Source organism: Trichosurus vulpecula, chromosome X (genome assembly GCF_011100635.1).
Source record: "Trichosurus vulpecula isolate mTriVul1 chromosome X, mTriVul1.pri, whole genome shotgun sequence".
Taxonomy (NCBI): Eukaryota; Metazoa; Chordata; class Mammalia; order Diprotodontia; family Phalangeridae; genus Trichosurus; species Trichosurus vulpecula.
In genome coordinates this window covers 22,177,576-22,194,521 of record NC_050582.1, presented here as the reverse complement: position 1 = coordinate 22,194,521, position 16,946 = coordinate 22,177,576, and the positions used below count along the sequence as shown (strand labels likewise).

Below are 16,946 nucleotides of genomic sequence, written 5' to 3'. Positions count from 1 at the left end.
TTTGAAGTCCTCTTTGAAGTCCCCCTTTTCCCTCTCTGGGTTTCCCCATCGGCCCCTCCAGCTGCTCAGGCCCATTGTCTTGAGGTATTCTGAGGCACTGACCTGTCAACTTTCTTGACACAATATGCTAACAATCACCAACCTCACAAGTGATAGTAAATGGTCTAGCATAGAACTGGATTTAAGCCCCTTGTCTTTTGGTTTTTTTTAGGCTTGATCACATTTATCTCATGACCTGTTCCTCTCAGTCTCTTAGTTTGGTTGAGACATATGTGTGTATTTAACTTACCTAAGGGTAGATGACTTTTTGGGTTAGGACATAGTTCTAATGAGTCCCAGGTCACAAGTTTGGTTCCCACGTGGACCAGTTAGCATTACTCTCTACCTTGGCCACAGACTGCACCCTGAACTCTCAGTCTGCTGTCTTATTGTTCACGTGCCATTGGTCCCAAGGGATCCTGGGTGAGATACTAGATGGATCAGTAAATCTGTTGGTATGTCAGTACTTCATGGACTTGTAATTTCATCAATGAGACCACTCCTTCTGCTCACAAAGATCAAAACCCCTGCAAACCTTAATAGAAGGCCTTCATGAAGTGCTATAGACAGAAATAAAGGAATCACCCCACAGTCAACCTGGTGATGTTTCTTCATACTTTGCTAGGCTGGTCTGCAGATGATAGACATGATCAATGTTGATGTCTACCACCAGCCCTTCCTTGAAGCCTGCCCAGGCTTCACCAACATAGCTTGCAGAGACCCAGGTTCACTACTATGCTGCAGTGACTGAGGCTTTGAAAAAGGGCATCTATGGAGGAGGATTTCTGTGAAGGAGAGTGTTAATGGAGGAAGAAACTTGCACTAGTCTGGGAAAACAAATGAAAGTGCATGCTTGACTGAGAGGGTCGGGAATGGTATCTTTGAAGAGGAAAATGAGTGTTAAGGAACCACTGCCATGGTGGCATGTCTGTACAAACAGTGAATGTGCTTTTTACCAATAGTTCCTATTAGCAAAAGTGTTATCTTTGTAAAGCATATCCTCTGACTTCAATGGGTTTTCTAGTATTGTCAACAATGGACACCGTGTTAACAAACAGATTGAGGAATTGTCTTGATTTTGGTATTTAATTGTTAACCTGACATGCCTTTTGTATCCATGTGGCACAGGATAAAGTGCTGGGCCTGAAGTCAGGTACACTCAACTTCCTGAGTTCAAATCCAGCCTTAGGCACTTACTAGCTCTGTGACCCTGGGCAAGTCACTCCACCCTCTTTGCCTCAGTTTCCTCATCTGTAAGGTGAGCTAGAGAAGGAGATGGAAAACCACTCCAGTACCTTTGCCAAGAAAATCCCAAACAGGGTTATGAAAGGTCGGACATGACTGAAATGACTGAACAACCACAAAAACAAAAGGCCTAGGTATGGGTTTGGACATTGCCTTATAGCTCCTCTGCAGCCCAAGGACACATTTGAACTTGGGGATTTGAACACAGACCACCTACCACTTCCCCCAAGGTCTAGGTACTATCCACAAAGAAAGTATCTCTTAGATTTTTCCCTTTTACAGGTACTCATATTTAGAGCTTCCTAGGAAACAAAATTAATTAGCTAGGTGGCACAATGGATAGAGTGCTGGAATTGGAATCTAGAAGACCTGAGTATGAATTCTGTTTCTTACTACTACATATAACTGCTTACTAGCTATATGGCCCAAGTCAAGTCACTTAAACCCTTGTCAACCTCAGTTTCTTCATCTGTAAAATGGGGGAAAATAACATTCCCTGCCTTCTAGGGTTGTTGTTTGGCTCAAATGAGATACTATTTGTAAAGTGCTTTGTAAAATCTTGTAGTGCTCTATAAATATCAGTTGTGACTGTCATTACTGCATGTAAGACATGGCAGCAGGTCTGTACTTTGAAGGAAACTAGGACTCCCAAGTGGCAGAGGAGAGAAGGGATGCATTCCAGCAGATGGGGCGACCAGCCACCTGTGCAAAAGTCCCGAGGCCATTTCTGGGGAATGTCCAGCAGACACATTGGGCTCCAGTCCAGCAAGCAGAGCATTGTTTGTTCTCTCTGTACTGCTCTCAAAAGAATTCTTTCCAGCCTGAAGTCATTTAAACAGCTGTGAATTTGTTCTCCTTGTACCAGAAACCTTAGACACATGGAGACAATCGATGGATAAATGGCTTATGATATTAAATTTTCTCTCAAACTTTTCACTAACCAGGAGGCAACAGAAAACAAATGGTGACCTCTTACCTTGTCCTTCTCACCTCTCATGTGAAGAGACCTGGGAAGCTTCACTTCCTTGTCAGCTAACTCTATCCTGTCTGTCTCTTGGCAAGATCTCAGCAGGGGATTCTTTCCTGATGAGACATTTTAGGTGGGAGAAGATCCCCATGGTGCCAAAGGGGGCCCAGATATGTGGAGTGAGGAACAAGTGCCTGCAATGAAGTGTTCTCACTGCTCTGCAGAACCCTCCCATGCCTAGCATTTGAAAGGTGGATTCAGAAAGCCTTCTGCAGACCAGTGAGCTCTTTGGTTTGAGATGATTCCCTTTAATATGAAGAAATAGAGGACATGAAGTAGGTGGTGGGTGGTTGGGGAGGCATCCCCTACCCATCTCTCTTGTTTAGAGGATTTAGAATCTTATTCCTTCCATAATGCAGATTTTATCTTATATAATAATGTAATCTTACATCCTTGCCAAAGGTATGAGAGATGAATGGGCAGGTGTTCACGACTGACATTCTGAAGCAAACCACATCTCCACAGTCACACAGTTGGCCGAAAGAGGTCCAAAACACACCTTCCCATCATGCTGATTGTTCACTGTAAAAAGGCAGTGGATTTGGTGAGGCCCCAGTGCTGCCTGGAAGGCTCTCCTACACCAGGGTGCCTCTCACGCAGATGGCAGACTCCTTGAAAGCTAGCTAACAGAGCTCACCGTTTTTGACCACTCTCTGATCACTAATATCAAGCAAGGCATCAAACAGGGAAACGTGCTCACCAGAGGGATTTGCTGCCCTCGTGGAAAATGTCTAGTGCAGTGTCTAAATGGAAGATGGATTTCTGGTTGATGGTGAGGTTGTTCAGCTCTGCTTATTTGAGGATGACATTGTACTGTTTGTATCAGCTTCCAAACATTGGAGTGACCTTTAAATGAGAGCCATGATTGCTCAAAAAGAGTTTATCCAAGTGGATAAAGAATTTCCCTGATATACAATTGGCTGGATAACTCAGAGCTAATCCATTAGTGTGTGTCTATCTCTATGTCTATGTCTATGTATACACATAAGCACAACATACATACATACATTTATATATGTGTGCGTGGTGTTGTTCAGTCGTGTCTGACTCTTCGTGACCCCATTTGGGGTTTTCTTGGCAAAGATACTGGACTAGTTTGCCATTTCCTCTCCAGTGTGTTAAAGCAAACAGAGGTTAAATTACTTGCCCAGGGTCACATAGCTAGTAATTGTCTGAGGCCAGATTTGAACTCAGGTCTTCCTGACTCCAGGTCCAGCACTCTACCCACTGAGCCATGGCAGCTAGATGGCCAGAGAGAAAGTATGTAAGAGTACAATATTGTGGGTGGACAATTAGTTGAGCCCAGCATTAAGTAGGAAGAAGAAAGTGAGCCGAATAGTGCTTTTAATTATCCCATACTTCTCTGTCTTTTTATAACATCAGTATTCTCCTTCCACTGCTGTATGGAGGTGAATAACGGAATATCACAGTTTCCAAAGAATTAAAGTTGCAGGTGACCCAAACGGCTCTATGGAGAGCTATGTAGTGGGTGGGGGTGTATAAGAAATGCACATATGAGTGTCATTCAGAAAATGACCAGAGAGATAAAGGGAAAAGGAGATGGGCCAGCTGTGTGGGATAACCAACGAGTAGCCAGCCTGTCCCATTGGCAACGTTAAAAGACCTAGAAGGAGGCCCCCACTACATCTGTTGCCTCAGTCTTCTACAGAACATTTACCAGAAGACACAGACAAAAATTGCTCATGAATAGTTATGGGAAGCTGGGTGGTACAGTTGATAGGACACTGGACACCTGGAGTCAGGAAGATCTGAGTTCAAACTTGGTCTTAGACATTTAATATCTGTGTGACCCTGGACAAGGTACTTAACTAACTCTGCCTGAATTGTTAAATGAGGATAACAGTAGCATCTACCTCGTGGGGTTGTTGTGAGGATCGAATGATACAATGATTATAAAGTGCTTAGCATGCTGCCTGTCACATAGTAGGCGTTATAGTAATATTAGCTAATAGGAGGAGGAGGAGGAAGAGTGGTGTGGATGGGTTGCAGTTTGCACCATTAGAGGCAGCCTTCTCTGCAATCATGGATCCCTCAAAGGATGGAAGTATAATCTTGCTCAGACCCTACTTCTCCCACACCCCTCTGGGTTATCATACAAGTGACCCTGTATTGTCACTTAAAGCATGGGTAAGAGTCCGCTATGTATATTTATTGATGCCTGCCCAATGGGTGGTTGTATTCTGCTGTGGCTACCAAGGAGTGTTTGCAAAGCCCATGCTCTCCTCAGATGAGATGACCTATTTCAGGTCTTGTGAGCTGTTCAGCAGGGGTTTGTTTTGCTGTTATTGCTGATATTTCTACTCAGGTACTGGGCAAGCTTCTTTGTAAACTCTTTAGACTCTCATCTGTTCTTAACAGGATTTTCTTTGGAGGGACCCCAGATACTTTATGGCTATTTCCTCAGTCATCTTTTTGAGCACTAGCCAGAGGCAGGAGCCAATAGCAGTTCTGGCAGCTGTTTTTTTTTGTTCTTGACATGGGCCCTTGCAGCAGTTACTGTCTTCTATCCTACCTGGGGAAAGGCAGAAGTGCCCCTTCCTTCCTCATTTGCCTTCTCTCCAACCCCCAGCTAGGTACAGTTGGCAAAATGAAGAGATCTCAGAGGCTTGATGTTAGGAAGAAGTCTGTTAGCCACAAGTGCAATGGGCTGCCTTCAGAGGCAGTGGGTTCCTTGCCACTGGGGATCTTCAAACCAGGGATATGGTAGAAAAGTTGGGACATGGGTTGGGCTCAATGACCTCTGAGGTCCCTTCCAACACTGACATGCTGTGATCTCTTCCAGACTTGCTTTCATTCTTTATCATTCCGGGAGAGACTTGAGAACAGCAGGTCTAATGGGTATCCCTTTCCTCTGCTTTCCAGTAGGGGATCCTAGAGCAGTTCCTGATGTGAAATGCAGCCGATCCAAGTCAACATGCCACATCACTCTTCCGAAGTTCAGTGGCATGGAGTGGGTTGATGAAGAAGAAACAGACCAAGACCAAAGATTATAAGGATCAAGCTTTGGGATCACCTTTAGTGCCATGGAACTGTTGCTTACTTATTTACCCAATTATGCAGCACATAGTTTTTTTTGTTTTTTTTTTTTTTTGCAGAAACAAGGTCAGGACTGGTAATTTCACCAAGTGTGTGGAAGCTCCCTTCACTGATGCAGGTTGACAATGTGTCTGTAACTTACAATGTTATAGAGTTGCTATATCTCATTAAAAATAAAATGGGATGTTGAAGCTCCCAAGAAGACATTCACACAGATGTAATCTTCTACATCTGTGGGAAAATGACGTCATGGGCTTCCCTCGCAGCTGCCAACCATGATGAGCAGCCTATCTCTGCTTCTCAGCATCACGTGGGCCTTTATTGGAATTCAGTGTTCCATTTGGAACTTTAAATTTCAAAATATATAATCAGACAGGGAGAGCTCCGAAAAGGCTTAAGGAAGATGGCATTAAGTTTGCCAAATAAAAACTCAAGAGGAAAGGTCAGTGAGGTTCTCTGAAGGCCAGAGAATAGAAGTGTCTTACAGACTTCCAACAAAGAAGAGGATACTCTCAGCAGTCTACGAGAACTGGGAAAGCCACGTCATTTAAAATGTAGGAAAAGGCACAGCGTTGTTGTAGGAAATAGTACTGGTGTTGGAGTCAGGAGAGACCTGGGTTTCAATCATGCCTTTGCTATTTCCTGGCTTTGAGACCATGTTTAGTTACCAAGCTCTCTTTCTTTAATGAGGATGACAGTAGCACCTCCCCTCCATGGCTGTCCTGATGTCCGAATCGCAAAAACAGTGAGAACTTTGGCGCACCGCTGCTGGGGGAGGGCTGTGATCTTCTGGGCCAGATGCCTTCACAGTCATCTTAGAAACATGCTGCTGGACATTGCATTGGGCCTTCAAGCCTGTGGCCGGAATGGTGCAGCAGAATGAGGCCCAGGAACAGAGTTGGAGGATCTGGGTTTAAGTCCCCTCTTTGACACTCACCAGCTGTGCGGCCTTGGGCAAAGTCCCTTACCTCTTTTGACTTTGTTTCCTCATCCGTGAAATGAGGGGACTGGATGAGGTGACATTTGAAGTCCCTTCCATCTGTGCTTCTAAATGACCTCTACCCCTTCGTTCCTACACGGGACACTTTGTCGTCTTCTACCTTCAGCCTCGCTGTGTGTACAGATATCCGTGTTCCCCATTTTGGGGAAGCTTTAGCCAAAGCATGTTTGATTTGAACATCCTCATTGTACAGTGTCATCATCATCCAAACTTGGCTTCCATTTGACCCACTGCATTATTTATTCTTCCTTTTAATCATCACCTTAAAGCTTTGGAAGCGAGGAGCCAAATCTGTCCTAACTCTAGGGGATGTAATGTGATAGAATAGAGAAGAGTCCTGGCCTGGGAGCACGGAAATCTGAGTTCAAACCCTGCATTTTCCCCTTGTCAGCTATTTGGCTTTACTTCTCTGAGCCTCAGTTTCTTCATCTGTAAAATGAGCAGGTTGGACTAAGGTCCCTTCTAACTTTAATTCTGAGTCAACTGAATTATGGGACTGACTTCTAAGTTTGAGTCTTGGCAGGGTTCTCAGAGCTGGAAAAGTCTGGCAGCAAATGGATTTTCTTCTTTTCCAAATCATGAATTTCCAGGGTAGGGAAGGAAGAAAAGAGGTCTGTGCTGCTCATCCCCTCTCAGAGTAAGAGATCCACAGATCGAGAGGGCAACTCACTCATTTTACAAATGGGGAAACTGAGGCCCTAGGTGACTGTTCCAAGGTCACATAGGTTAGAAAATGGCAGAATTGGGGTTTAAACTAGGTCTTGTTACTCCACTTTCATGGTTCTTTCCACTATGCCTTGAACTGGCCCGAATTGTAAGAGTATGAGTACTATCTCCTCTAGCCTGTATCCTTCACCTTGTTTTCCTCTGGCCTCTTCTTCTATCCAGCCAGGGAGGGATGGTACAGTTTCCTAGTTCTTTGTATGCTTTTATTTCTTTTATAGTAAGTAGAGTGCTAGATTTGGAATCAAGACCTGAGTTCAAATCCTACCTCAAACACTAGCTGTGTGACCCTGGGCCAGTCATTTATTTAACTTCTCTATGCCACAGTCAACTTTCCAGGCCTATGGGCAACATAGGCCATTATGTTCTGCATTGTTTGAGGGGAGTTCCCTAAACTGATAAAATGATGAATTCTTCTGGCATGTGTGGGTTTTTTTTTATACCAGTCTCATTGCCCCATACCCTGCCTTTCTTCCTTTGTAACAAAGAAAATCTTCTCTACAAAACCAACCTTCCTAGTGAACATGTCTGACAGCGTGTGCACCATTCTGTACCTCTGGTCTTCCTGGCAGAGAGAAGTAGGTCTCTTTGGTTCTCTGGAGCCAAGATTGTTCTCCTTTTCCAGAGGATCATGGATTCAGAGCTGGAAGGACATTCGAGGCCATCCAGTCCATTGGCCTCATTGTACAGATGGGAAAACTAAGGCTCCTAGAGGTGGAGTGACTTGCCCAGGATCACACAGCTTTGGAGCTGCCTCTTCCAATTCTTTCCCATCAGAGACCCTTCCTCAACCTCTTCCACTTAGTCATTATGTACATTAACATAGGCAGGGACTTTAAAAAACTTTTCATCCCTAAGGTAGATGGATAATTCTGTTTCTGATTAATTAAACCTTAGCATTTTCTAAGACTTTACAGTTAATTTTGTTTGAACCTTTATCATTTATAGTGTGGAAGCCAGAGACAATTCTCTTGTCATAATCAGGTTGTGTGTGTGTGTGTGTGTGTGTGTGTGTGTGTGTGTGTGTGAGAGAGAGAGAGAGAGAGAGAGAGAAGGGACAGAGAGAGAGAGAGAGAGAGAGAGAGAGAGTGTGTGATAGAGGGGAGAGAGAGTGTATGTGTGGTAGAGAAAGAGGAGAGAGAGAGAGAATGAGAATGAACTGATGATGCCATTAGAAGACCTGGCATTGAAGGCCAACCTAGGAGCAGTGAGTTGACATTGAGGAGAAGTGGACTTGGGTTTGCTATAAGGAAAAAATTAAAGCTGGCCCTAGAGAGGAGTGGGCCATTTGAGGAGGTAGTGGGTTTCCCCTCACTCCAGGTCTTCAAGCAAAGACCAGATGAGCACCTGGAAGGGCTGTGGGGCAGGGGCGGCACAGCCAGGGACAGGCTGGCCTGGCCAGCTTCGAGTTCCCTTCCTGATCTGAGATTCATAAGCTCTAGTTTAAAAAGGAATGGAAGCATGGATCTACTCTAAGCCTCTCATTTCACCAGTGGTGGGGGAGGGGAAAACCAAACAGGGTCCGAAGAGGTTGTGACTTGCCCCAGGTCACAGAAGTAGGAAGGGATGGAGCCAGCAGGACCCTCCACCCCAATCCAGTATTCTTTCTAGCACTCAGCACAGTGCCTGGCCTAGAGTAGATGGTGTACAAATGACGATTAACATGCCTTTTCCCCTACGCCACACTGCTCCTCTGTTTGGTGAATCCTGGCTTTACCCCTTATTAGTTGTATAACCATGGGTAACACTCAACATCTCTGTGCTGAGCCTTAGTTTCCCTCTCTGGGCATTGAGCAGAGTAATCCCTTGTAGTACCTACCTCACAGGGTTGTTGTGGGGCCCACACAAGGAAATGTATATGAATATGCTGTGTAATTTTAAAGTATTGTATAAACATAAGGGTTAATTGTTAATTAAGTCATTATGTACATTAAGTTCTGCTAAATTTCCTTGCACTAAGCCAGCTCACTACTTTGTGGAACTAGGTCACTGTGTTCAGAATTGCAGTTATAGGGGTCCTGGTTCCCCTGCCTTGCTGTAATGCTTTTGCTTCAATAGTTACTTGAATACTCAAAGCCTTTCAGTCCCTCTTCTCATCTGTCATAACCTATGATGCTGGAACGCCAAAGTCTACTATGCTAGACCAAGAGCTGCATCATGAGATTGACTCGAATCACAGTTCAAGGAGGCTTGTGGGACTCTGGAGGCTGGTTGTAGAATAGGCAGGCCATTTCCGGGTGCTGTGTAAGCCTCCATGTTCTCCTTGTGGGTGCCTTTGCATTAAAGGCCTTCTCTTAGCACCCTCAGGTGGCACCCAGCCAGCCACATAATTTATTTCTCAGACTAGAACACACTCTTTTCTCTCCCCATTTCTCGTTGATGCTTCGAGAGATCTCCATGCCTGGATATGTGATCTTGAGGAGGAAGGAGGTCTTGCTTCCTGGTTGGCAGTGGTGGTGAGATGGGCCGGGATGTCAGCACCTTGAGAACTGTAAGTTTGTTTTTGTTTTTTTTGTTTTTTGGCAGGGCAGTTGGGGTTAAGTGACTTGCCCAAGGTCACACAGCTAGTATGTGTCAAGTGTCTGATCCCAACTCCAGGGCCAGTGCTCTACTCACTGCACCACCTAGCTGCCCCCGAGAACTGTAAGTTTGGATGCCGTTTACATGATACCTGGTCCTTTGCACTTGGCTTTAGTTACTTGGCGAATCTGGGGCTGTAAGGGTAGGGGCCATCCGTCTACCAGGGCTGAGCCCAGGTTTCCCAAAGCCTCCACACTTCAGTAAATGGTGTACAGGAGTTTCTGTGCGTTTTCACAAATTGTGGTTGCTGACCCTTGAGGGATGAGCCTCTCCGCACTTTGTTAGACTAGTCCTTCAACAACAGACATGCAGCTCTTCCAGCTCGGTGAAGACCTTGCCAGAGTTTGCACTCTCTAATTGCTCAGGGGCACCCAGACACCACAGTGAGGCACCAGAGAAAGATGGCAGTGGGGAGCCCAAGAAATAAATCAAGTCAGACTGCCACTTGACTCTACATATTGAGTCCCCATGGGTAATTCTAAATATATTGGATATAAAGATGTAGTGTCACCCGTCTGCAGTACCTTTGCCTTTAACAAGAGAGACCTTAAAGGCAACCACAGTAATGCAGAATGTACCAAGGTACATCAATGAGTCAGGGACCATGATGGTGGTGGGAGGGGGAAGAGGGAAGGAAATGGTTCCCATTCATTAGAGGAGCTTCCTGGAGGGAAGGACCTTGAGTGTAGGCCCTGCAAATGCATATGGACTAATTTAGACAAAAACTCCGAGAGTGGGAGGGAGGACCAAGTGCCAGGAAAAGGGAGAATACAAGGATGGCATGGCTCTTCTCCTTCTTGATTGCTCATAAATGCTATATCATTCATGTCTCCATTCTCCTTTCCTACTGCTGTTAATTAGCTGGGCCACCTTAGGCAAGTCTCTGGATATCCATTTCCCCACTTATAAAAGGACAGGCTAAGCTAGGGGTCCTTCAAGCCCCAAAATTTTGTCTAAAAGATCAAATCTTATGGATTCCAAAGGACTCTACATTTTTTGGCTTCCTAAGAATTTTGTTTTCATCCAGTTACTTGACATAAGTAGGCCACTACCTTGGTTATTAATATTATTCTTTTTGGTCATACAGCAATTTCTTATTATGGGATTTTGACCATTAATTGTGCTTTTCTCATTTTGGAGGTGGTGGTGGTGGCAGCAATATTAATGAATTAAGCTTAATGTATCTTTTCATGTTTTCTCTTGAAACAGCACTTTGGGGTGTTTTTCCACGAAACTCTGAACCAGCACCAGGTGAGGAAGCTTTTATAACGATGACATGGGAACCTCTTTCATTGTGAGCTTTTCCCAGAATTCAATGCTTGCTTTTCAAGCTCATTTCTCATGTCACAATCTGCCAAGCAGACCTGATTCTTTACGTGGTTTTCCAGTGATTCACTTTGCCCCTAACTTCACCTTGTGAAAGTTATAGTTGAGATTAAAAATAAATATTTTTATGAGGGGGCAAAGTCTTATGAATTGGCTGAGAGTTTGGGGAAGTATTTTCCAGCTGGTTTGTGGCCCTAACACAACCCTAAATCGGAATATTGACTCAGAAACTTCGAAGTGGCTTTGTGAGGACCCATTGTTGGTGGTCTTCAAAAACTTTACAGCTGGAGGAGAACTGCTAAATGCTTGGGCTGGAGCATGGAGAATGCATTTTTGGCAGGGTTTTCATCCTTTAAAAATTGTTTCAGGCATACGTGGTTTCATGCTAGCACTGTGCAGTTGTTTCACGTCCATGGTTTCGTGGAAGTCTATTTTAATGGTTGGATTCCCTGAAAAGTTCAGAGAGATTGCTTAGAAAGTCTCTCTCTCTCTCTCTCTCTCTCTCTCTCTCCCTCTCTCTCTCTCTCTCCCCCCCCCTCCTCCCCTCCCCCTCCCTTTCCCTCTCTCCTCTTCCTCCTCCTCCTCTGTTTCTCTATCTTTCTGTTTGTCTCTCTTTTTCTCTCTGAATCTCTCTCTGACTCTGTCTCTTTCTCTGTTTCTCTCTTCTGTGTCTCTGTCTCTATCCCTCTCCAACTCTCTTTGTCTCTGTTTCTCTCTCTGTCTCCTTTCTCTTTCTCTCTATCCCTCCTCACCTGTCTCCTCTCTCTCCACTTTCCTCTCCTCTTTTCCTTCCCTCCTCTCTTGTTACGATGGTAGAGAATGGCTGTGCAGAGCTCCGTCAAGATCCAGGATAAAAAGGCCATGGGGAAATTTGCTGTGGGTAGAATGGCAGTTGCTTCAAGAATGAGTAGATGAAAAGAAACAGGAGTTAGATGATTATGGAAAATAAATAATATATGAAACTGAAAACAGTCCTCTACCTGGCTATGAAAATGAGCTGAAACCAGAGCAAGGCAAAGGAGGGGGATGGTTTGAAAGTATATGTTGCCCAGCTTGAGCATATGGTAGAACATTAAAAAAAAACATCAAGAACCTAGTGTAACTTGGACTGTACTGATGTCTTGAACAAGGCAATGGAATCTACTTCCACAAAGAAAAGAAAATATGCTCCCTCAAAGTGGGAGAAATCCCTTTCTCAAGCAGCTATTATTTATCTTCTTTCAAAAAATCACAGTTCTCAAAAAAACAAAGTGACCACTTCATCAAGATGCCTGGGACACCATCTCCTTTCCTAAAGTCACACCTCACTGCTCAGTCTTCAAAGGAGCTTACCAGAAACATCCCGCAGGGAGGGGAAGGGAGGAGAGGAGGGATTCAGTCTTCATTCTGGAGCTTCTTAATCACCGATGCCTTTGCTTAGCAAAGATTTCTAGGAGAGAAACCATGTGAAAGCAGTTCTACCGTGTGATTAGAAAAAGCTGCTGGAGTGAGCCACTGTCAATGTTTTCCATCAGAGTTGTGTGTCAGACATTGTACGTGTAGGCATGGTATGTGTCAGGCATGGTATGTATAGGCATGGTATATGTAAACACTGTACATGTAGACATAGTATGTATAGGTATGGCATGTGTATGGCCTTCCCTGGGTACTTCACCTCCAAGGATGTTGCAAGAAGAGTCTGAGTTTTGCCAGCCAGCTTGTATGCTTTTCCAGTGGGCTGGAGGATTGCTATTTGGGCCAAACTTTGACCTAGAACACGTGCCATCCTTTTCCCCCCTCACTCTAAGAGACAGTTCTGCAAACTCTCTAATCACTTTTCCTTGGAGTGACCCACAAGTAAACTCTCATCTTCACTGGCTGCTTCCCTGTCTGCCATTTTGAATTGCTTTTTGTAAAAAGTAGCAATGTCATTCATGATTTTTTTCAGTCTTTTAATGTCATTCCCTCTTTCAGATATCTTCATGATTGATTGACCGATGGCCTTCAAAATATGTCCCTTCTAGCACTGACATCCTCTGGGTATTTTTGGTCTGGCCCAGCTGCCTTTCTGGGTTTTTTCCATTGCAACTTCCTCATTGAGCACAGTGGGGACTGTAATATTGGAATCCAAATGTAGTAACTCTTCTGTCATTGATGGAGAAAAGGGTTTATTATCAAAATATTGACATATCTTTTCTATTTTTCACATTTGTTGTGCTTCTGTTTTTATTCTCCAATGCTTTAGAATGATCTGACTTAATTGGGTCTTGTACCAAGCTTTCTGCAGGCTTGTTTTCCCTCTCTACTATTTCTCATCGACTTATGAGGGGATACTACTAACAATGTTCCACTATTCTGCAGATTTTTACAAATGAACTGATGGCCTAAACTGATGTTGCCCTTGGATGTTATATCTCTCTGTTTGGCAAAGATCAACTGTTTGCTGGCTTCACTGGTTTCTAGGTTCTTTTGGCCTTGTCATTGGCTAGACCTTTATAGAAAATGGTGATGGTCTGTGTTGATATGTTGCCTTTTCTCCTTCTCATTTTTTTTTAGCTTATCAAGGGCTTGTTTAAAAAGGTTAGATTGGAACTATTTTAATTAGGCACCATATGTTCTCATCTTTGTTCTTTCTTTTAACTTTGGGTTGATTTTGCTCTGTACTCTAACGGGTCAGTGGTCTGACTACACAAATAGCTGATTGGTAAATAATTCCCACTTTGTTAAACATTCATTTCTCCAGGATCAAATAATATCCACTGTTTGACTTTTAAAACTATTCAGAACCTGACTTCTCCTTATGTTTCCAGTCTTCTTATACCTTCTACCCTCCAGATATTCCTTCTTGAACGTGACATTTCCATCTACTGACTCAGAGCCTTTTCACTGGCTGTCCCTCATGCCTAGAACTCTCTCTTTCCTCATCTCTGCCTCTTGGTTTCCCTGGCTTCCTTTTACAAGAAGCCTTTCCTGCTCCTCTAAAATTTGAGTGCCTTCCCTCTGAGACCATCCACCAATTTATCCTGCACATATCTTGTTTGTTTTCTTCCCATTGAGGGTGTGAGCTGCTTAAGAGCAGGGACTGTCTTTTGTCTTTCTTTCTATCTTTAGTGCTTAGGACTGTTCCTGACACATAATATGTGCTTAATAAAAGCTTGTTGAATTACTGACTATTATACAGGAGAAGAGAAAATAAAGAAAACCAAACAAAACTCAGGAGACTTGGATTAGGAGGCAGTATTGACTTGGGAGATACTTAGATGCTGTGACGTTCCCATGGTCTCTTTGGAATAGGTACCCATCTACCACTGTGGATCACATCTCATCCACGCCTCATCCTAGGCCATTCCCATCCACGCCATTCCATAAATACTCCACAGAGGATCTATAAGATGAGAGTAATAATAGCACCCACCTCAGAGGATCAAATTGGTGAGGATCAAATGAGATATTTGTAAAGTGCTCAAGCACAGTGCCTGGCACATAGTAGGTGCTATAGAAATGAAAGTTATTATTATTATTATTAAACTAGTGTTCCAGAAGCTGTTCTCTGATCCTTTTAATATTAGGAGACTACCAGTGCCTAGGAAAAAGGGTGCTCAATGAAAATGAGCTGGAGGGGGGAAGGGCAATTGAGAGAAAACATGAACTACCTTCACTTCCTCGCTTAACAGACTCCAAACCTGGAGTGGTGGAATGGATGAGAGGAGTATCTGAGCTGCTCACCTAGTGGGATCAAGGAAAGATGCCATAATTGTGACAGAAACCTGAAGAGAATTTTGAAAATGATGAGTGAATGCACCAAGGATAAGGTGAGATCATCCACCCTCATTTGGCAACCCTGCTACTTTCTATTGCCCTCTCACTATCCTAAGGTCTGCAGTGAAAGCTCTGGCTGGACAGCCTGGACCACAAGGCATTTCAGATGCATTTGGGCCTTTTCACTAATAACGTTTTCCAGATTCATCTTGATGACGTGTAACCGTGAAGTCTGGTGTCTGTTTAGAGAGCCCACTTGGACTCATCTAAAATTTCTCTGGGAAGAGACGAACTGGCATCCAAGTTTTCTTCTCATAGTGAAACAATTTGATGGTAGAATGGCTTAAATTAACACCAGGGGCATTCAGTCTGGTCTGTTGCCCATCATTAGCGGTGTGAAATTGTGTACTGGTTTCATTTCTTGTCAATCCAGTGGACTTGCCAAGCTCACAGAGTCAGAGAACAGAGTATAGACATTGCTGTGAGGATTGGTTTAGCCATTCAGTACTTTGAGAGTCTTGGAAAAAGTCCTAGAGACCTTCATTCATTATTGTCCATGAGAAGAGAGGAAGCAAGTTGATTGCTTTTTCTGTGATTAGTACTATTAATGGATATTCAATGAGATTTGTAAGGTCATTAACCAGAAATGAATGTTTCTTGAATATTGAAGCTGTGTTGTTGCCGTTTGTCCTTCATTCTTGAAGAGGACTTCGACATCAGGGAGGTGATGCCATGATATGCAAGTGAATTGGATTTAAGTGAGGGAAGGCTGTGCAAAGTCAGCAGCCTCACTCTCTCCTCCAGAGCCATCTGGGTCCGGTGGTGAGGTATAGATCAGGACGACTGGAGATGGCCCTGGATGTAGTGGGAGACCTTGACCTTTTTTTTAAGCTAAGGTCTTTGACAGGTCTCAGTTCGACTGAGACAGTACCCATTCAGTGATTAAGGTTAAGTAAGAAATGAGGCAGAGACTGGCTTCTTTTACCTAGTCAAAAAAATCAGTCTGGGAGGTGAAGACCCTCAGGGTTTCTGGCCAAAACAGAAACAATTGCTATTTACATTCGCTGTGAATCAGGGCCCACACCTTGACTAAGTGGGGTTTGGCCTGGGACCTATTGATGGCCAATCTGCGAGAGCCAGAGTGATTTGGATTTAAGGTGTGGTCTTTAAGGAAAAAAGAAAGTTTCAGAGATCAAAATTTCCATTCCTTTGGGCATAGCACCTTCAGGTAAGGGTATGATATGCTATGTGGACAGAGAAAAGGAAAGAAAAGAAAAAAAGAAAAGAAAAGAAAGGAGCTGTGTTGCCTAACTGGCCAGTTCCAGTTGGGTCCTCAGTGGGGGGAGTGCTTCTACTCAGCGAGGTTGTTTTTTGTCCTTCGTTCTCAGAGAGGGGACCATGATGTCAGGGAGGTGATGCCATACCATGCAAGTGAATTGGAATTAAGTGAGGGAGGGCTGTGCAGAGTCAGCAGCCTCACTTTATCCTTCAGGCATGTTATAATAATAATAATAGCTCATATTTAGATAGTACTTTAAATTATTTCATTTGAACCTCACCACAGCATGTGAGGTAGGTGATAATTAACAGCTTGTGAGCATTGGAATAGAACCTAGTTTCTGAGCCTCCACCATTCAGTCAGAGGCAGCTAGGTTGCACAGTAGATAAGAGTGCTGGGCCTGGAGTCAGCCTTGAGTCCAAATTTCACCTCAGACACTAGCTACGTGGCTGGGGCAAGGCACTTTGCCTCAGTTTTCTCATCTCTAAAATGGGGATAATAATAGCAGCTACCTCCCAGGGTTGTTGCGAGGATTCAATGACATAATAATCATAAAGCCTTGAGCACAGTGCCTGACACATAGTAAGCACTATATGAATGTGTTATATGTACATACATTTATACATACACACAACATGCTATCAACACCCTTGGGCTCTGAAGGAGACCTACTCTCCCATTGTTAGTGAAAAACCATTCTCTCCTGCAGCCAGGACCTGAAAGGGAAGTCTCCGGAGGGGTTTCCCCTCCGTACCAGGATATCCAGTGAAGGTGGCCAGTAGTGACACTGAAACAGAGGGTGGCTTTGGAGAGGGGAAAGGAAGCAGCTTTAGTTAGATAAGTGGGCAGGCAAAGTGCTTTGCAAACCATGAAGCCCTCTCTAAATCTGAGCTGCCATTATCAGCCGATACTTCTCCTCTCTGTGATAGCTG

General features: G+C 44.0%; 2 protein-coding genes across 2 annotated transcripts in view; both read left to right on the top strand.

Annotated features, from left to right (window-relative positions):
- Positions 1 to 7,513, top strand: part of LOC118832468 (sodium/hydrogen exchanger 2-like) — a 110,590-nt gene extending 103,077 nt beyond the window's left edge. The window contains exon 12 of the mRNA XM_036739780.1: positions 5,195 to 7,513. Within this exon, the coding sequence (XP_036595675.1) occupies positions 5,195 to 5,325 (131 nt within the window). The 3' untranslated portion in view covers positions 5,326 to 7,513. The remainder of the gene's footprint in view (positions 1 to 5,194) is intronic.
- A 668-nt stretch (positions 7,514 to 8,181) lies between these two features.
- LOC118832597 (transmembrane protein 182-like) overlaps positions 8,182 to 16,946 on the top strand; it is a gene marked incomplete in the record, with an annotated part of 57,727 nt that continues 48,962 nt past the window's right edge. The window contains 2 exon segments of the mRNA XM_036739895.1: positions 8,182 to 9,582; positions 10,881 to 10,922. Of these exon segments, the coding sequence (XP_036595790.1) occupies positions 9,553 to 9,582; positions 10,881 to 10,922 (72 nt within the window).